General features: G+C 36.3%; 2 protein-coding genes across 2 annotated transcripts; both read left to right on the top strand.

The window, feature by feature from the left end:
• Window positions 1–400: 400 nt before the first annotated feature.
• LOC128021378 (solute carrier family 35 member E4-like) lies at window positions 401–9,389 on the top strand. Its single transcript, XM_052608506.1, has 2 exons — window positions 401–1,267; window positions 6,716–9,389. Exons 1-2 carry the CDS (start codon window positions 751–753, stop codon window positions 7,252–7,254), a joined length of 1,056 nt encoding a protein of 351 aa, XP_052464466.1. The 5' UTR covers window positions 401–750; the 3' UTR covers window positions 7,255–9,389.
• A 3,722-nt stretch (window positions 9,390–13,111) lies between these two features.
• On the top strand, window positions 13,112–18,664 carry LOC128021376 (smoothelin). Its single transcript, XM_052608504.1, has 8 exons — window positions 13,112–13,230; window positions 14,853–14,981; window positions 15,086–15,161; window positions 16,224–16,358; window positions 16,461–16,524; window positions 16,603–16,726; window positions 17,246–17,397; window positions 17,545–18,664. Exons 2-8 carry the CDS (start codon window positions 14,865–14,867, stop codon window positions 17,693–17,695), a joined length of 819 nt encoding a protein of 272 aa, XP_052464464.1. The 5' UTR covers window positions 13,112–13,230; window positions 14,853–14,864; the 3' UTR covers window positions 17,696–18,664.
• Window positions 18,665–19,008: the final 344 nt, after the last annotated feature.

Raw genomic sequence — 19,008 nt, 5'->3', positions numbered from 1 at the left:
TGGTTTCCATTGTCAGTAAAAAATATTATGACATTTTTCAAATTGTCTTTTATTTTCCACAGAAGAAAATTTTGAAAGAATTTGCACTTTTGGTTGAACTATCCCTCGAAGTCTGGGGTTTTAATTTTTTTACATTCCAAGGAAACCCCCAAATCTTTTTTTATTAAATGTATACCTATATATTTTTATTTAGTTGTCAACATTTTTTATTTAACATTTTTATTATATATCTCAATGTTATTTTTATTTATTTTTACATTTCTTACAATAAAGAGTGCATAGCATATTATTTTCAACGTTTACGTCATATTAAGATGCATTTCGAGACAGTGAAAGAATCAGCAAAGATCCTTTCAAATGAACCGATTCATTCGCGCAAACAAACGCCAGAGCCTTACGTCACAAACTAGACCCGCCTCACATAATAACACGTGTAGACAAGCCGGAATGTTGTTTCTGTTTCGCTTCCAAAACACGCGGTTGCTATAGGGGGGGGGGGGTTGAGTCAGGCAGGACATTACATCGCTTCAGTTGCTTCAACAGAGACTGAATGAATAGGCTGCTTACGACTCGTTTAATACGTTTATGGATTTGCGGACATGAGTGATGTATTTACGTTGCGAACTTGAGATGTGTTTACCCTGTAGGTGCGACGATGAAGCGAACATGATCAGTACCGATGGCCCCTCCACCAAGTGCTAGGAGACCCGGGACGCAGGGAAGAAGAGGAGGGGCAGGCAGCCTCCAGAAATGCTGCACCCCTTGTTCGTTGTGTTCGTGTGGTGGGTGACGGGCACCACTATATCCAGCCTCAACAAATGGATATTCGCCGTGTACAATTTCAGATACCCGCTGCTCCTGTCAGCCCTCCACATGTTGACGGCAATCTTGGTGGACTACGGACTGATCAAGTGCAGGGTGATCCGACACAGAGGCGTCGGGGAGCAGGATTTAACCACCAGCGCCAAATGCAAGGTGTTCCTGCTGAGCTTGACCTTCTGTGCCAGTATCGCGTTTGGCAACGTGGGACTCAATTATGTGCAGGTCTCGTTCGCGCAGATGATCTACACCACAACGCCGCTGTTCACGCTGGCTATCTCCACTCTGATTCTGGGGAAGCACCACCACTTCCTGAAGTACACCGCGATGATGCTCATCTGCCTCGGGGCGGCGTTAAGCATCAAGGGCGAGGTCCAGTTCGACCAGACCGGCTGCCTGTACGTGTTCGCCGCCACCATGCTAAGAGGCGTAAAAACCATTCAACAAAGTACGTTTTATTTTTTAATCATTATTAATGCCATTGCCATATAAAAGCAGGGCACAATGATATATATATATATATATATATATATATATATATATATATATATATATATATATATATATATATATATATATAACAGTTACAATCAATAATAAGTAAAACATTATATATACACACTAGAGGAAAGGGGTTCTTCAATAAAGTAATAAAGCATTAGGAATGGTAGAATAATTTAAGCGAACCGGTTCGTTCGAATAATTCAATTTTAATGAATGGTTCACTCACTCATACGGTGCCTGGGAGATGCATTGGTCGGTCCACATAGTTTTGTCGCGGCCACGACATCATAACTCGCGGGAACGTGATAATATGACTTCTCATGTTGAGGGAACACATTTTTCTCGTGGTCACAAGTTTAATGGGTAAACAAACCTGTGTGACCATAGCAACCAGGGATGGAAATTAGCACCCGCCACCAGCCAAATCCGGGTGATTTATTTTTGTGTTGTGGCGGTTAAACTTGCTTCGCCTACCGGCCACCGTGGCGGGTAAATAAAAATAGTTGTTCCCAGTACAGTGTTTGCAGCTGAAGTTAGTGACGCCGGCGGTGTGATATATTTGTTGGTTATTTACAGTGCTTTTTTTTCTCAATGGATGCGCAACGCACCTGTATAATGTACCTGAAACTCTAGTGTTAAGGCGCACAAATCGCCGTTGCTTTCTCTTACACTCACATAGAGAAAGAGAGAGAGGGGATTGACGTGTTACATTTAAAGGGACACTAAGTAGGAATTACTCCCATCTAGTGGTGAAATTGTATTTTGCATTCAAACTAAGTTTGCTCTCCAGCGCCTCGCTTTTTCAAATGCGCGTTGCATCTACGGTAGGCGATATGTACCAAAAAGCTTTGACAGGATGTCTTCTAATAGCACTTCGTCGAGTTTTCCTTCAGGTGAACAGGTGTGTTATTTCAAACAAACAGCAACATGACCATAAACAAACGAATGTTACAGTATGAATTACTGACTGTGGAAAACATGAAATATTGTAATTAGTAGTTATGTCTTCTTTATTCGTTCTATTTTCTGAATAATTTGCATTGTTAGATATAAAAAAAAATATTGTAATATAGATTGTAACACTGACTTACCTGTCGAGAAGAAAACTGGCCACTTCAGCGTCTCTTTTGAAATCTTTATCCAGCATTAGCTCTTTCCACCTAGAAAAAGCTTCCCCGACATTAACTCTTGTTTTCTGTAATCTACGGTCACGTTTCCTTTTACGTTCTATTTTTGACTGTTTTGGCGATTATGTTTTCTTCTCCTGTGGCGTGGCATATGTATGGTCCATAATAAAAATGCAATCCAGACTTTTAAACTTGCCGGTGCAGTTTCAAGCACCTCTCACTGCTCTGCACCTGCGTTTCTGGCTCTGACCCAAAACGCGTTGTGGAAACGCGTTGGCTTAGTACTTTTTGTCCCTCTCTGCTATTATAGTTTTGCAAGATGGCGGAACTACATGGAAGCCTCCGTCAACCTACCCGTCCCATGTATATAAAGATAATAAATTCTTCATTTACGAGGATTAGTTTAAACATTGGCATAGGTATTTGTACACCATTGAGGGCATATTTATGAATAAAAATATTGATTTTAGATAATAAAATACCTAAAAAGTTACTTATTGTCCCTTTAAACAATATTATTTGTTGTATTTTCCTGTCAAAATATCAGCGTTCCTATGGAAGATTTCAGCTTTCAAGAACAGCTGGTTTTTCCGGTAGTGGGTGGAGTTAATGCGCAAATGGCAATCTCATTGACTGGCGCTCACTTATTATCGTCCCTGTTTTGATTTCAGCAAATTAGTTCGAGCGAACGCACAAAACCTAATTAACATTCATGAATCCAGTATTATCAGTGTTTTTGTAAGGTTTTTTTTCCCCAATTTTTTTATTTATTTATTTTTTTACAGAAACACTGAATGACCAAAAAAGCACCACCAACAGTCCAGTTAAAATGTTCAGTTTAAACGACTAATAAGCATTCAAACATGGTTATCAAGTTTACTTCTAATTAATAAAGTTCTATTCTTAAATGATACTTGATTATTATAAAGTTTGACTGACTGGCGAGCAGGGCCGTATTAAGCCCCCCCCCCCCCAACACCCCCGACGACTACCGTATTTTTCGGACTATAAATCGCACCTAAGTTTAAGTCGCATCAGTCCTAAAATACGTCCTGACAAGGAAAAAAACTTATATAAGTCACACTGGGCTGTAATTTACTTAGAATCCAGAACCAAGAGAAAACATTACCGTCTACAGCCGCGAGAGGGCGCTCTATGTCTTCAGTGTAGACTACAGGTGCACTGAGCAGCATAGAGCGCCCTCTGGCGACTGGAGATGGTAACGTTTTAACTTCAATGGTAAACAGGGAGAGCAAGCGAGAGTGCAGTCAATTGCTTCTGTGTCATTGTCGTTCTGAGCTCATTCTTCACTCGTTTTAAAAAAACCTTTCGATCCCTGGAACATTTAGAATTGTAGCTAAACGTCTGGCGTCCTTGTCTTTCTTTAACTTTCTTTTTGCAAAACCACTCAATTGACGTCTGTCCATTTTGATTCATTTTCTGTAGCCATTAAAAAAATTACACATTTGCGCGTACTTGTTGTGGACTAACTCAACTCTGACAGATTGGGGGCGGAAGGGGGGGACTGATAGTGGTCATGTAATCTTTATTTATTTATAATTTATTATTATTATTGTTAAGTTAGTGTTCATAAATGAGCAATTTATGGTCTTTTAAGAATTTCAAGGTAATAATAAAACAATTTACGAAAAATATTTTTAAAGCTTGTGTCATGTGTTGCCCCCCTAGTTGTTGTGAATGGTTGGTGCCCCTGGGCACTGGCCCAAGTGCCCTTATGGATAATCCGGCTCTGCTGGCGAGTAAACTAAAATAATTACTAGCCAATGGCGATTCAATTGCCAAGGTGTCCGTAGAGGGTTTTAAGTTGTTATGTAGAAACAACATTGTATCACTACACATGTTTGACAGCTCTGGCATGACGAGACGCGTAAAAACGATATATTAAAAACAATGTGCATTATTTTGGCCACAGTGGCCAGTGGACGAAAAAGTTAATTTCCATCCCTGATAGCAATCCTTGGGATCCTTGGGATAGAAATCCATCCTTTTGAAGGGTGTCAATGATTGTCTTCTGGATAACTGTCAGATCAACAGTATTCTTCATTATTGTGTAGCCTAGCGAACCAATTTAGCCATATAGATTCAGGGTTTTCACAGTCATGGGAAAATATGGAAATAATTGGGAATTTTAACTGTAAATGTCAAAGTAATTGATAGATTAATTCTCATGTTCAGCTTCAAAATATTTCGTTGGATATAAACTGCTTTTTGTAGAATCCCTTATTCATTTATTATATTTAATATTTGTATACATTTTTTGTAAAAAAAAAAAAATGATTGAAAAAGTCGGATGCATATAATGCACTTTCTCATAGTTTTTCTGATCTCTTTGACAATAAAACGTGTACAAAGTTATAAAACGGAATTTGAATCTGTATCTAACTTAATCATCATTCAAAAAGCCACTGGCTGTTTTAGTGATGTGAAAATATTCTTAACCAAATGTTCCAGAGAGCAAAGCCTATTTTTTGTCTCCCCATTTGTCTAGTTCACAATCTCCCGGTGGTTATGTATTTAAGTTCCTAGTGTGTGTCTGAATCCGAGAGGAGAACGTCCAGTCTGCCAACAGCTGGCACATCCCATTCCTGACACTCACCCGTTAGCACTGCTGTTGTTGTTCTAACCCGATTTCCCAAATAACAAATGACCTCACACTAACGGATAGGAATTAGACCCTTGACTGTTTTTGATTTCTTAAAATGAGAGTCAGTTGAGCTCCATTAGTTTAAGTGACCTCCTCCCAAGAGTGATTATGTGGGTGACTGGCCCTGAGAACATCAAAGAGTCTGTCTCTGGCAGAACCTGTTTTGTACACTGTTAGTGTTTTTATGACTATATATCTCGTCAGATACAGCCGCAGCCATATATGCTGATGTTATTCAATGCTATGTGTGTCAAAGAAAATTATTTAGTCATTGTAGAATTACATAACATATCCTGCAGTTTGCATGCAATCTAAATGGGCAGTGCCTTGTTTTTAACAAAGTCAGCATTGTTTGTTCGATGTGTACAGTACAGCAATGACCGGTCAATATTAGGAAACCATGAACTACTTCTACTTCTGCTACTAATAATAATGTAAAAAAAATAAGGCAAATATATTTTTGCCTTCGTCAGGGTGTGATTATCACTTTAATAATATTAATAATAATAATAATAATAATAATAATGATTTAATGTCATGATTGAAATTTTATTTTGAAATTTATATAATGTTTAAATAGTGCAATTCATATACAATGAACAGTAAAAATATAGAAAATAAATTAAATTAAAACTAAATGTTTAATAATTCATTTATTAACTACACCTTTAAATAAATAGGCAAATATATGTTATTATTATTATTAATTTTTTTATTATTATTGGTTAATTATTTAAACCAGAGGGGGAAATATAATCAAAAATGTTATTATTATAAATTTAATGTAGACATTTAGATTATGTATAATTAATAAAAAAGAAAATACAGAAAAATACTTTAAGCTGAATTAAATAAACTACATAATGTCTATAAATTTATTTAAACAATTTACAGCCCCCAGAGATATTCAGAGATATTAAGTAGCAATTACTCATTTTCATTCAGAAAAATGTTTGATTATATATATATATATATATATATATATATATATATATATATACACGTGTATATATATATATATACACGTATATATGTGTGTGTGTGTGACAATGGACCACAAAATCAGTCATAAAGGTTAATTTCTCGAAATTGAATCTGGAAGATACAAAATATCTTAATGGAACGTGATCTTTACTTAATATCCTACTGATTTTTGGCATAAAATAAAAATCTATAATTTTGACCAATACAATATTTTTGCGGCCATTGCTAAAAATATACTCCAGTGACTTAAGACTGGTTTTGTGGTCCAGGGTCACACACACACACACACACACACACACACACACATATATATATATATATATATATATATATATATATATATATATATATATATATATATATATATATATATATATATGGAGAGATACTCCATGTAGGCATATGTAGGTCATCTGTAGGTTTTATGTTTCAGTAGCCTATTTTAGCTGTGACCATTGCATCAGAGGTGAAGGTTGTCTACTGTATACATGTATACATGTGCTTTGGTAAATGACTATCCAGATGGCAAGAAAATGTGTCAGTGCTGAGCAACTACATATAGAGGCATAATAGCTCAACTGAAACATTCTTTCTTTTGTACATGTATAATTATCAGGCAACTTGCTCCAGGAGGAGAAGATCAACTCTGTCTTCCTGCTGTATCTGATGTCCATCCCCAGCTTCTGCATCCTGGCCGTAGCCACCCTGGCTCTGGAGAACTGGGCCGCGCTGCAGTCCCCTTTCCAGTATGACCACCACCTCTGGGGTTTCATCTTGCTCAGCTGCCTGGGCTCAGTGCTTTACAACCTGACCAGCTGCTGTGTCATCACCCTGACCTCCGCTGCCGAGCTGCACATCCTGGGGAACCTGAATGTGGTGGGGAACCTGCTGCTGTCCCAGCTGATGTTTGAGCAGGAGCTGACGGCTCTTAGCTGTGCAGGAGCTGTGCTCACCCTCTCAGGCGTGATCATCTACCAGAACTCAGAGATCATTGAAGCTTACATCGACACATGGAGAGCCAGGACACCAACCGGTGGCAGTGGAGAGGACGTGGCTTGTGACTCGAGCATATCAGAGACTCCAGAACCTTGTTCAGAAGAAGAATTATCTGCAGAAGAGAGGACAGATAATCAGGTCCATGAGAAATCAGACTGAAGCGACTGAAGGCTGAGTTCCAAAACCTAGTGAGCTGCAGTGCTGCTGTCCATAGCCAAACACCAGAATTGTTTTCTTGTAATGGAGCACAAAATGAAACAACCACTTTCATTAGATGAAAAAGAGAAGCTTGGACCAGAGTTACTATAGTTAACTAAAACTGAAACTAGAACCATAAAAATGTTAAATAAATTATAAATGAAGTAAAATATCACAATGTTTTATTCTCGTATTATTTTAGCTAGTTGCAGAGACAACATTTCTCATTTTAGTTTAACTTGATGTACTAATTAATTTTTTTAATAATTTTTTTTTTTTTATACATTTTGTTGCCACCTTGTGGACAAACTAATTAGTGCAAACTGATTTAAGACTCACCTGTGAGTTGACTGTACAGAGCATGTGCCATTAGAAAAGTCAGTCTGCGCACATAAAAACCAAATAATAATTTGGGCTTAAAGTTTAGCGATAGCATGTTGCTAAGCTAATACTGTAATATAAGCATAAAATAAGCATAAAAAAACGGAGCACAACAATAGTGGAAAAAATAGTCTTTTGAATTAGATTGAACTATTTCATTGATACATTTCAGCCCTTTATATTTACATTTAATGTGTCTCTGCTTTGTCATTTTTTGTTTATTTTTTTTACCACTGAGCTCATCACAGTATCATAAAGGATATATGTAGTTTTGATACTAGGATGCTTCGATGAAGATGGATCAGCCTTCATGCCGGGAGTGGGTCTATGATGCCTAATAACGCAGGTGACTAGATTTTGGAACAGAAGACTGAGCATCATGCAGTGTTCACTGGTTTAATATGCGGTCTGATCAGATACGAGGTGTCCTGGTTGTGCCCTGGCGATGATGAAGATGGTGAAATTGGAGGTGTAGTTTTCTCCAGTACTTCCTCTTTGTGCTAATATATTTTTTTAAGTCAACCTTCCAATGGAGAAGCACCATCTACAAGAGACTGACTGAAGGACTGAACACATGCCTTTTTTAGCAGATGCTGACTGCAACCGTTTGTTTGGATTTTATTATCTCTGTTTTTGCCAACACACACTTCTAAGTGTGTAAAAACTCCTGCAAGAGCATCAGGAAGATCTCCAGTATCCTGCCATATTCATTCTGTGACTGTATGTTTATCTAATGCACTGTGAAATACAACTGCTCCATTTGCTCGGGTCCTCTTTAACAGTCAGTATAGCTGTTACTGGACTTGTTCGCACTTTTTGAATATTAGAGATGGACACACACACACAAACAATACAAAGGAATAATGTATTTTTAGATACTGTATCAGCCGTCTTGATTTGGTGATATGGGACGGTACTTTAAAGGCAGCTTTCTGTAGAATGCCACGTTTAAACGAGTATCCTGTGTTCGTTACAGCACTATCAGTTTTTATCTTGGTTATGTTTACATAATGGAGACCAGCAAGAATACTGAATCCTCGCTTGGGTTCACTTTTATTCAGCTTGGTGCACTATTTCAGACGTTTGCTTTATACCTCTCTGGTTTAGAAGAAACAGTCAGCTAATATTCTTCCTCTAATTAATACAAATATGTTTTTCTTATGTCATTACTGAAATGCATCCGAATGGTTTGGTTTGACTTTTTTGTCACATTGCAGTCAGTAAGGAGAACTAGGAAATGTTCTAAGAAGTATTATTATTATTTTTTTTGTGACATGACTGAACGTGTTCCAGACAAGCTTGAGAGTGAGATTCACCCAAAGTAACAGCTGATCACTTTTTATTATTTATTTATTTTATATATAAATAAGGTGTATGAATACAATCCTGTTCCATCATAGGCAGCCAGGTTTAAACTGGTGCCTCTTCAGTAATTCCCAGTGCAGGTAATTATTTATATATCATGTATCATACATCTTTAGCACACTATGATCTCTTAGGAGAAATCAAAATGATATTCATTCATTGTCCTCAACTAAAGGCCTCCTTGCTCTTACTGGTCTCCTCTGAATGGGAACCCATGATTTTTCATTAGTTTCTTGATTGATTAGTTCTATTGATTTATTGACACCTGCTGAACAGTATTATTCATTTCCCTCCACTTTTGATTCATGCGTTTTGATGCTCTTACAAAATAAATTTGACACTTAACAGTAGTTCTAGACCAAGGTACATATCAAGGTCATTCCCTCAGAGTTTTATTGCCATCTGCTGGATAGAAAACATTATTACTATGACTTCGTTTTTAATGAATTGAAGTGCATTAGATGCAAATATATGAGAGTTTGCCTGTTTCTCAGCGTGCTGGGAATTCAGAGCTGGGGTTTAGTATCATAACTCAGTCGAGCCATTTTTGGGTTCTTAGATTTGGCTAACTGGAAATGAATGAGGATGTGAATGTATCTTTCAAGTGTAGTCTGATATAAAGCCTACACTGATTCAAGTGTGCCTACCTGAGGGCTGATTTCATGAGGAACACCAGCCTTTTCAGCTTTATTTATTAAGGTCTCAACTATCCATCCATGCTCCAGTGATTGCACTCATTACAAGAGCATCATAGGAAAAGCATCACACAACATCAATCTATGATCGACAGTTTATTTGCTGTGTTATTAATTGTTTATGGTGGTATATTTTGAAATGTACACAAAGGGGTGCTAACACTTCTGTTAATTGGCAATTCATGCATAATTAATGGTCTACGACAATCATTTTAAAATGGTCCATTAAATAGCTTAGCTGATGCACCAGTCTAAAGGTCCAGTCACATTTACTGTAGATCACTAAAATTGATTCGCATAAGGGTATAACCTTTCCCTACATGTTCTTCATGCAAATTCGCCTCATTGACCAACAGAAAGCTGATTTGTTTAAATGTGACCTTTGTGTAAACTGTGCTTCATGCATTGCTACACTGTAGACAGTAGTCAATGGGCTTTTGTGACCGGACCTTAAAGGGATCGTTCACCCTAAAATGAACATTTTGTTATCATTTACTCACCCTCATGTATGAGTTGCTTTCTTATTTTGAATATAAAAGAAGATATTTTGAAGATTGCTGGTAATCAAACAGCTGGTGTTTCCTATTGATTTCCATTGTATTTTTTTTTCCTACTGTGGAACTCAATGGGAACCACCAACTGTTTGATTTCCAGCAATCTTCAAAATATCTTCTTTTATGTTCAACATAAGAAAGCAACTTATACAGGTTTGGAACGAACTGAGGATGAGTAAATGGTGACAGAATTTTCATTTTTGGGTGAAGTATCCCTTTAATACTGCAAGTGGCACTGCGTATTCATACTGTGTAATGTTCGTCATAAGCACAGCAGTCAACTTCAATTACTATAAAAAATACTTGTCAACAAAGTAAGTAAAGTTTCTGATACTTTTTACTCTTCACCGTCAAATATGAGGTGAGGCTTGTCAGATAAATACCTCAGATTATTGCTTATTCCTGTGAAGAATTTGCAGAAATCTTACTGGGTCACTGATGTACCAGATGATGTTTCAAATGCTGAGATCTCAACACTGATGGTTTTGATGTGTCTTTTATTGCTTGCAGTGCAAAATTGCACTGATGATTTGCATAACTGTATGGCTCCTGGTATATATGGTTTCTGATGTCAGCAAAATATGCTTATTTTATTCTATTTATGTATTTTACAATAATAAAAAACTGTTAAAATACTGGTACAAAAAGCATAGAGTCTCATGCTTTTTGCTGTCACACATCAGTATAACAATATGCTATTTTAGTATTAGTTAGCCGGATGCTAAACCTTGTTAGAAATATGTTGTTAACATGCAAGAAACATGCTAGCAACATTAACTCAAACTATACATATGTTAAAACATACATGACATGACAATCATACTAGAAAATGATGATACATGTTAGCAATATGTTGAAATGTTAGAAATTTTAAAACATGTTAGAAACATGCTTAAAAATGCTAGCAACATTAAATCCAACTATAAACATTAAAACATACTAGCAACATGGTAAATCATACTAGACACCCTTTAAAACATGTTAGCAATGTGTTAGAAATATTCTAAAACATGCTTAAAATGTTAAAATATGTTAGACATGTTAAAACATGCTAGAAACATGCTAGCAACATTGAATCAAATTATAAACATTAAAACATACTGTTTGTAATCTATTGACATGTTAGAAATATGTTAAAACATGCTAAAAATGTTAGCAATGTGTTAAAACATGCTAGTAGCATGTTAAAATGAGAAATATGTTAAAACATGCTAGCAACATTAAGTCAAACTATAAACATGTTAAAACATTTTCACAATCTGTTGAAATGTTAGAAATATGTTAAAAAATGCTAAAATGTCGAAATATGTTCGCAATGTGTTAAAACATGCTGGTAGCATGTTAAAATGTTAGAAATGTGTTAAAACATGCAAGCAACATTTAATTATAAACATTAAAACATGCAAGCAACATGGTAAGTCATACTAGAAACATGTTAAAACATGTTCCCAATCTGTTGAAATGTTAGAATTATGTTAAAACATGTTAAAATGTAAAAATATGTTAGCAATGTGTTAAAACATGCTAGTAGTATGTTAAAATGTTAGAAATATGGTAAATCATGCTAGCAACATTTAATTATAAACATTAAAACATGCTAGCAACATGGTAAGTCATACTAGAAACATGTTAAAATATGTTAGCAATGTGTTGTGATGTTAGAAATATGTTAAAAAATGCAAAAAAATATGTTAGCAATATGTTAAAGTATGATAGTAGCTTGTTAAAACATAATAAATAACATGTTATGTGTTAAAACATGCTAGGATGATAGTGGTCTAGTATGGTCTGGGATTTTGTTTTCCTGTCTTAGAAAAAAATAAAATACTGAAAAACTTAAAATGGAGATGAAAGGGCCATTAAAATATTAGCTTTCAAAATAGCCAATATAAAAACATGCCACAATATGCATCTTAACATAATTTAAGCGTGAAAAATATAATTGACCAACCTTTTCTGTGAAAAGCTATTTACAAATGTACAACTTTGTTGGTGTCACAACATAACGCTGCAAAGTTTAGCAAAACTAGCATGTTGAAAGTTATGAATCATTACATTGTAAGTGCCTTTGCACGACTCCGTCACTATAACAGCACCACTTGTGTATTATTAATATGCCACATTAGTCACAATGACTCACTAAACATCCAGTCTAAGTCAAGGTTTCCTTCACCCTCACTGTTTCCATGTGTCATGCTAGCTCAACTCTGCCAGCAACTGACGGAGATTCCCATCAGCCACCACTAGCTGGAGCCAAACACTGCTTTATCATTACACACACAGAACGCCTCCATCACACTGTAATGGTGTGAACATGAACATGTAGATGTGCCAATGACACTTCTGGCCCCTGCTTTTGTAGATAAATGCCATGATGAGCATGTTTATGTCTGCATAGGAGAAAAGGATGTGTCTGACCTGTGTAAACATAGAGATGCTGCTAGGCAACATCATTCTTATGCCTTAATAAGGCCGTGTTCTCCGTCTGTCCCCTCATTCACTGTTTAGTTTTGTGTAGAGCCAGGCCACCTGCTTATACAATCATTGTCAGCACACAGCATGCTGGGGGAGAACCATTAATCTCAATGTTTCCTTTCCTCCGGTTTTCAAATGTATAAATACTCTGATGCCCCTTCTGAAAGTGTGAGTGTTTAGATGAAATGATGACCCAGTGTGATCTTGTGAGTAAAGACAGACAGAAGAGAAAGATCAGGAGAAGCAGTGCCAAATACGACACTAATACTTAATGTCCCATTCTGCTCTTTCCACTTTTTTTTTTCCTGGTCCCTTCAGAAGAGGCTGAGGTGGAGGGGTCGGGTGGGAGGGGTCTCACGGTGGCTCTGAAAAACTCAGTCAGTCCAGCATCTGAGTTGAGCTGAGTGTAAGTGATCACACAGATCCGACTGCAAGACCTTTCCTCTCGGACAGCTGCTGCGCGATCGGTGAGCTTCATCTTTCTGTTTGTCATTTTTGCAAGATTTTACAAGAACTTTTTTTCCATCCATCTTTCAGTGTAATGATTGTGTGATTACATAACAGCTATTAGATCAGTGTAAGAGCAAATTGTTGTTGAGCCTTATATAAATTCTGTCGACATTATTATGTGCTATTAGGGTAAAACTGTATCCTGGGATGCAGAAACAACATTACCCATTGTGCTAGCTTTTACCCCACACATTATACCCAACAGATCCTAACATAAAGCAGCACCAATGTGTATCTGGACGCCTGAGGCATCTGCAATCACAGAGCTTCTCTCTTTTGCTTTGACTTTTAATCAACTGGTCAACACAGGTGTCCTTCAGTGTAGTTTATTGCTTTAACTATAAACATGATCCACTTATGTATGACAACTAAGTCCCCTAAAGGGGAATTATATTAAAATTATATTTCAATGCTCTGCATTCCCCCAAGAAATGCTGCATTCATTCACAAAAGAACACAAAACATGACATGGGAGCAAATAAACTATATTTTGATGCTTTTGTGAGTGAACGCAGAGTTTGGGGGGATGCAAAACATTAGTGTGGCCAAATTGTACTATTTTGTCCCCTTATTTTAATTTAGTAGAATTGTGGCCATTTAACTAAAATGATGAAACTGATTAATAGATTGTGGGAACTAATTAGTACCACATGGACATGATTTACCTAAAACAAAGGAACTAATTAATAACTTGTGGGAACAAATTCTTATTTTGTAGCCACAATTAATTAATGAATTCACTTTTCACATGTCATGTATGTACTGTGATTTTGGTGAGCGAATGCAAAGGTTTTCAGATGAATGCAATAATTGCTGAGCTTTAAGAACCAACAGTTTCATGAACAAATGCAAAACATTTGTAAGAAGATAAAACTGATAAAGAAAAGAAGTTGGAAAGGAGGAGGACAAATAAGCAAACTGATTTTCTTGCTGAACACAGGGAACTTTCGCAAAAGGAATTTTAAAGTTTTGTGAGTGAACACAAAGCATTGAAATTTATTTTTTATTTTTCCTCCCATGTCTTATTTTTTCCATCACCAGCCTTTGAGGGCTCTGTAGACAACCACAAAATGCCCTTATACTTCATTTTGAACAGGATTTATCATTCAAAACATAAGAAAATATTTTATGATTAAAAATGAATGCCTGGTTCTGATGCAGTGATATTAAAACATTTTAAATATGTCTTAAAGGGATAGTTCACACAAAAACAGAACAAAAAAATATTTTTTTTCAATTTGAAGTTTTTTTTTTTTCATTCAATGTAAATCGAAGGGGTCTAATGTTGGACCCTAATTTCATTAACTGAACTGAAGTAATTAAAACATTTATTATATAAAATATTCCACAGAAGTCTTTTGCCTTTGAGTCTCAGTTGTTTACAGGACTATGGACTGAAGGTGCGAGAAACATCCTAAAGCACTGGCTAATGTCAGTGCCAACCAGCATGGTTTCTGTTTATGTTGAGAGTAATATTTGGACATTGCCATTCGGATGTCCTTTCCCCACGCACACATGGAGATACACACATCTCGTAACCTGGCTCCATCAACACGTCCTGTTCCTCCTTCTGTCCCAGCTGTCACTGAAGATGGAGGATGAGAAGGGATCATTAGAGACAAGTACCAAAGAGCAACCTGATATGACGGGTCCCCTGACAGCCGAACAGCTGGCAGCTATAGAGGACGAAGAGATCCTCAATAATATGGTAAGAGGCAACTAATGGCGCTTCGGGCGCAGTGGGTTTGTTATCATGGTTTGTCTTAACCATATTTAGGAAAGTGTTTCCCTTCTGTTCATTGCATGTACCAGCTGGATAAGGCTGTGGATTTCGAGGAGAGGAAAATGATCCGCGCTGCCATGAGAGAACTACTGAAGAGAAAGAGGGGTGAGGACTGGGTCGTGTCCTTAATATCACATATTCAGCATATATGGCTCAGATTATTTTTGGGTGAATCTCACGAAATAGTCAGGAATACTGAACACATTTAAGTCAAAATAAATGAATGTATTTTGCATAAAGAAAATGAAGAAGTTTTTTTGTGATGTTACTGTAAACATAATTCATACTCAGCTGTACTGTCTTTAGTATTTATGCTAATTAGTCATACTTAGTGGGGGAAAAGTATCTGGACAGGGCAATTCTCATCACTGTCAATGAGATTTTTTTGTATTACAGTAATGCAGCTTTGGGTGGAAATGTGATAAATTGTCATGAAAATAATGTCATAAAGCACCCCCTGCCCCCTTTTTTACTTGGTGTTAATAAACATTCAAGTTTCATTATCTTTTTCTCATTATCATATTCATCATTAGGATTACCATACTGTAAAAAACTAACTATAATACAATGAAATTTAAATTAAGCATGAAAAACACGAGTTAAAGAGTACAACAAATGCTACCAGCATATAAAACACTTACAATTTCAATTATAATGATATTTAAAATAAATTAAGAGTATTTTTACATTACAGTAATAAGAGATTTTAAAGCATAGTAATAAAAAAATAAACAGGTTGTGTCTTTAATCGGCAAGAATTTATACAATAAAGCAAAAGATCAAATTAATAAAATAATGCAATCAAAAAGGTAATAGTTGGCTTTATATGTTCTTATTTTTTTATAATAAATATAATTCTATTTTTTTTTTGTCAAATAATAGCATAAAATTGAGATTTGAGGTTTTTAATGTTTTTTGAAAGAAGTCTCTTGTGTCACCAGGGCTGCATTTATTTGATCAAAAATACAGTAAAACTGTATATTTTAAAATATTACAATTTAAAATAATTATTTTCCTAATTTATTCCTGTGATCACATGCCTTCAGATACCAGATTAATATGCTGTTGTGCTGCTTTTTTGTTGTTTTTTCAGGAATCTTAAATAAATAGTGAAATCTATTAGATAGATTTTTTTTTTTTTGAGTTAAACTCCTCTGTTTCTGTCAGAGCGGCGTGACAGAGAGCGGGCGGCCAGAATGGAGACCCTGCGTCAGCAGTCTGGTGGAGGAAAGACAGCTGCTGGTCTGAATAAGGACCAGAAACCTGCTAATGTTACGAGCGGAGCTCAGTACAGTGCACAGAGTGAGTGAACATTATTCATGAGGATCTGAACATTATACCTGCTCTTCAATCTGCAAGGCTTTGATAACCGTCCCTGTTTCTTTTTCCCTTACTTTGGTTCAGGGATGGCTCAGGCAAAAACATTTTCTCCACCAACCTCTACTTCCTCTCCAAAAACTGTGGACAGGTGAGTCATTCCTAGAGTCATTACAGGACGGCAGCATGGGACGTATCCCATTGATCGATTGTTGTTTTCTTCTTGAAGCCTGGCTCAGTCCCATGTGGCCAGGGTTAAAGTGCCGGGCGGCTCGGCAGTCGGGGGCCCAAATACCAAAGATGTCAAACAAATGCTGCTGGACTGGTGCCGAGTCAAGACTGAACCATATGAGGTGGGCCTGAAGAGACAAAACAAGATCATATCAAACCGTTTCTGTTTTGCTACATGTCTCAGGCTCTGCTAGCCTCCTAGTGTGAATCTCACGGAAACATGCAGGTCACATTTCACCCAAAAATATAAGAAATTACAATTGTATGAAAAAAAAAATATATATATTTTATGACTATAAAGATTTTTGGCATTATGACATAATTTTTATTTACTTATTGTCATTACTGTAATGCTTTCTGATTTTTTAACATTTAATTAATGTAAATGCATAATTTTGATTCCCTTTATTAGAAACAAAAACTGTATTTTTGTTTTTTATATTATTATTTTTATCAGCATAAACTGAACAAATACTGGAGGTATCAAAAAAATATTATTTTTATATATTTTTTGCAAATTTAGAAAATTAGGTGTGAGGTGTGATTTATCATTTAAACAATGCAAAACAAATAATTGATTTATTTCTTCTTCTTCACAGCTTTGTTGTGATTCTCCCTCTTTTTCTTGTTTTTATGTTTAGGGTGTACACATCAAAAATTTCTCGTCCAGCTGGGCAGACGGTCTGGCGTTTTGTGCCCTGGTGCACAGGTTCTTCCCAGAGGGCTTTGAGTATTGCACTCTTGACCCCAATGATCGCAGGGCCAACTTTGAGAAGGCATTCAAGACTGCAGAGTAAGACTTGACACTTCTTATTGCATCCATCTTTGCATGCCAAATATGAGCATAATTCAATGTAATAAAACAATGTAACCATGCAACAACAACAAAAAAAAAACTTAATGGTCCTAAAAATGAGCGTAATTTTCTTTATGCGTGTAGGAGACTAGCTGACTGTCCTCGGCTGCTGGACGTTGATGACTTGATGCGGATGCGAGAGCCCGACTGGAAGTGTGTGTACACGTATATCCAGGAGTTTTACCGCTGCCTCGTAGAGAAAGGCCTTGTCAAGACTAAAAAGAAGATGCCATAGACACTTTCACATTTTGTACATTTTCACTCTAAATAACCAGAGGACTACAACAGGCACACAACATAGCACACACGTGACCTGACCTGAAGCTTCAACCAAAGACCAGTCTATTATGTACTTCTGCTCTTCTCTGTATCATATGTACACACATGCAGTGGATGAGGATTATAACCTGCGTGTTTTGTTCTCGGGTACAGCTGGGGCTCTGAAAGGCGCATTCCACTGAGATTACACATGCATTAATCTCATTCTATGCTCAGAGATTGTGTGAATGTGTGTGTGTGTGTATAGCTTTTTATGGTACTGCTACTCCCTGTTTTGAAAGCGCTCCAGAACTGAGACATCAGGCTTATAAGGGCATGAGATTTAATGTGGAATTATACTTAACTTAGATTTATTGTTTATTTAAAAATATACAGAAGGTCACTTTTACTATTATATACGAGTTTGGAAACAAAAACAAAGCCTTGAAAATGTCTAATTTGTTTCCTATAGATTAGAAATGTCCCCTGCTTTTGCTTGTAGGTTGAAATATGACAGCTTGAATAATTTTTGGTTTCCATGGTCCATGGTACGAAGCATTTGCTTGGTACTAAAAAGAAATATGACCATAGAACTGCACTAAGAGAGATTAGGTCCAATCAAACCCCTCACTCAGGGACAGGCGGGCCCTTGAGGCCTGTAAGACGCCTGTAAGTCTTGTTTCAAGAGACCGGTGGTCATTTCCAAGTGCTTTTGAAATGTTCTTGACACTTTGTTTGCTGCATGGCCAATGACTTAAGTGCACTTTAGATGTGTATTTTGAGCATATTGACACTTCTGTTGTTAACTAATAATGTATGAGAGAAATATGACATGAAAAATATAATACAAATTATGTAAGCATTGTTATCTAGTACTTTAACTCAAGTGCAATTCCTGTCAACATGTATCATTGATTAAATTATGGGTGTTATTTTCCTCCCAAAATGCCTCACCAAGTGTTTGCCAAGCATTATTAAATGTGATAAAAATACTTGGCAAAGCAATTATCCTAAATAAACATTTTTAGGTTAGTTTTTGAAGTTAGAAATTAGTGCAGCAACCTCAAACATGACAAAAATGGCAATATCCATTCAAATAAAAGTCATGAAATAACTTTAAATCCATTTCTATGTTCAAATAATATTACTGTTGTGATAAAGGAAAACTAACTAGCCTAATATGATTTTCATGTTTAATAACTGATATCGAGGACATAGTAAATTAAAACTATAAACTGATTACCTCTTATTACAATATTTTCAAGTTATAAATGAGTGCAGATGTGGGTA

The sequence above is a fragment of the Carassius gibelio genome, chromosome A10 (genome assembly GCF_023724105.1).
Source record: "Carassius gibelio isolate Cgi1373 ecotype wild population from Czech Republic chromosome A10, carGib1.2-hapl.c, whole genome shotgun sequence".
Lineage (NCBI taxonomy): Eukaryota > Metazoa > Chordata > Actinopteri > Cypriniformes > Cyprinidae > Carassius > Carassius gibelio.
The sequence above is the reverse complement of the archived record's forward strand: the minus strand, read 5'-3'. Positions and strand labels throughout refer to the sequence as shown.

Coding starts and splice junctions, on each gene's coding strand:
- LOC128021378 (XM_052608506.1), top strand. CDS start 751: ATGCTGCACCCCTTGTTCGTTGTGTTCGTGTGGTGGGTGACGGGCACC. Junction 1,268..6,715: donor CGTAAAAACCATTCAACAAA/GTACGTTTTATT, acceptor TATAATTATCAG/GCAACTTGCTCCAGGAGGAG.
- LOC128021376 (XM_052608504.1), top strand. CDS start 14,865: ATGGAGGATGAGAAGGGATCATTAGAGACAAGTACCAAAGAGCAACCT. Junction 14,982..15,085: donor AAGAGATCCTCAATAATATG/GTAAGAGGCAAC, acceptor TGCATGTACCAG/CTGGATAAGGCTGTGGATTT. Junction 17,398..17,544: donor AAGGCATTCAAGACTGCAGA/GTAAGACTTGAC, acceptor TTATGCGTGTAG/GAGACTAGCTGACTGTCCTC.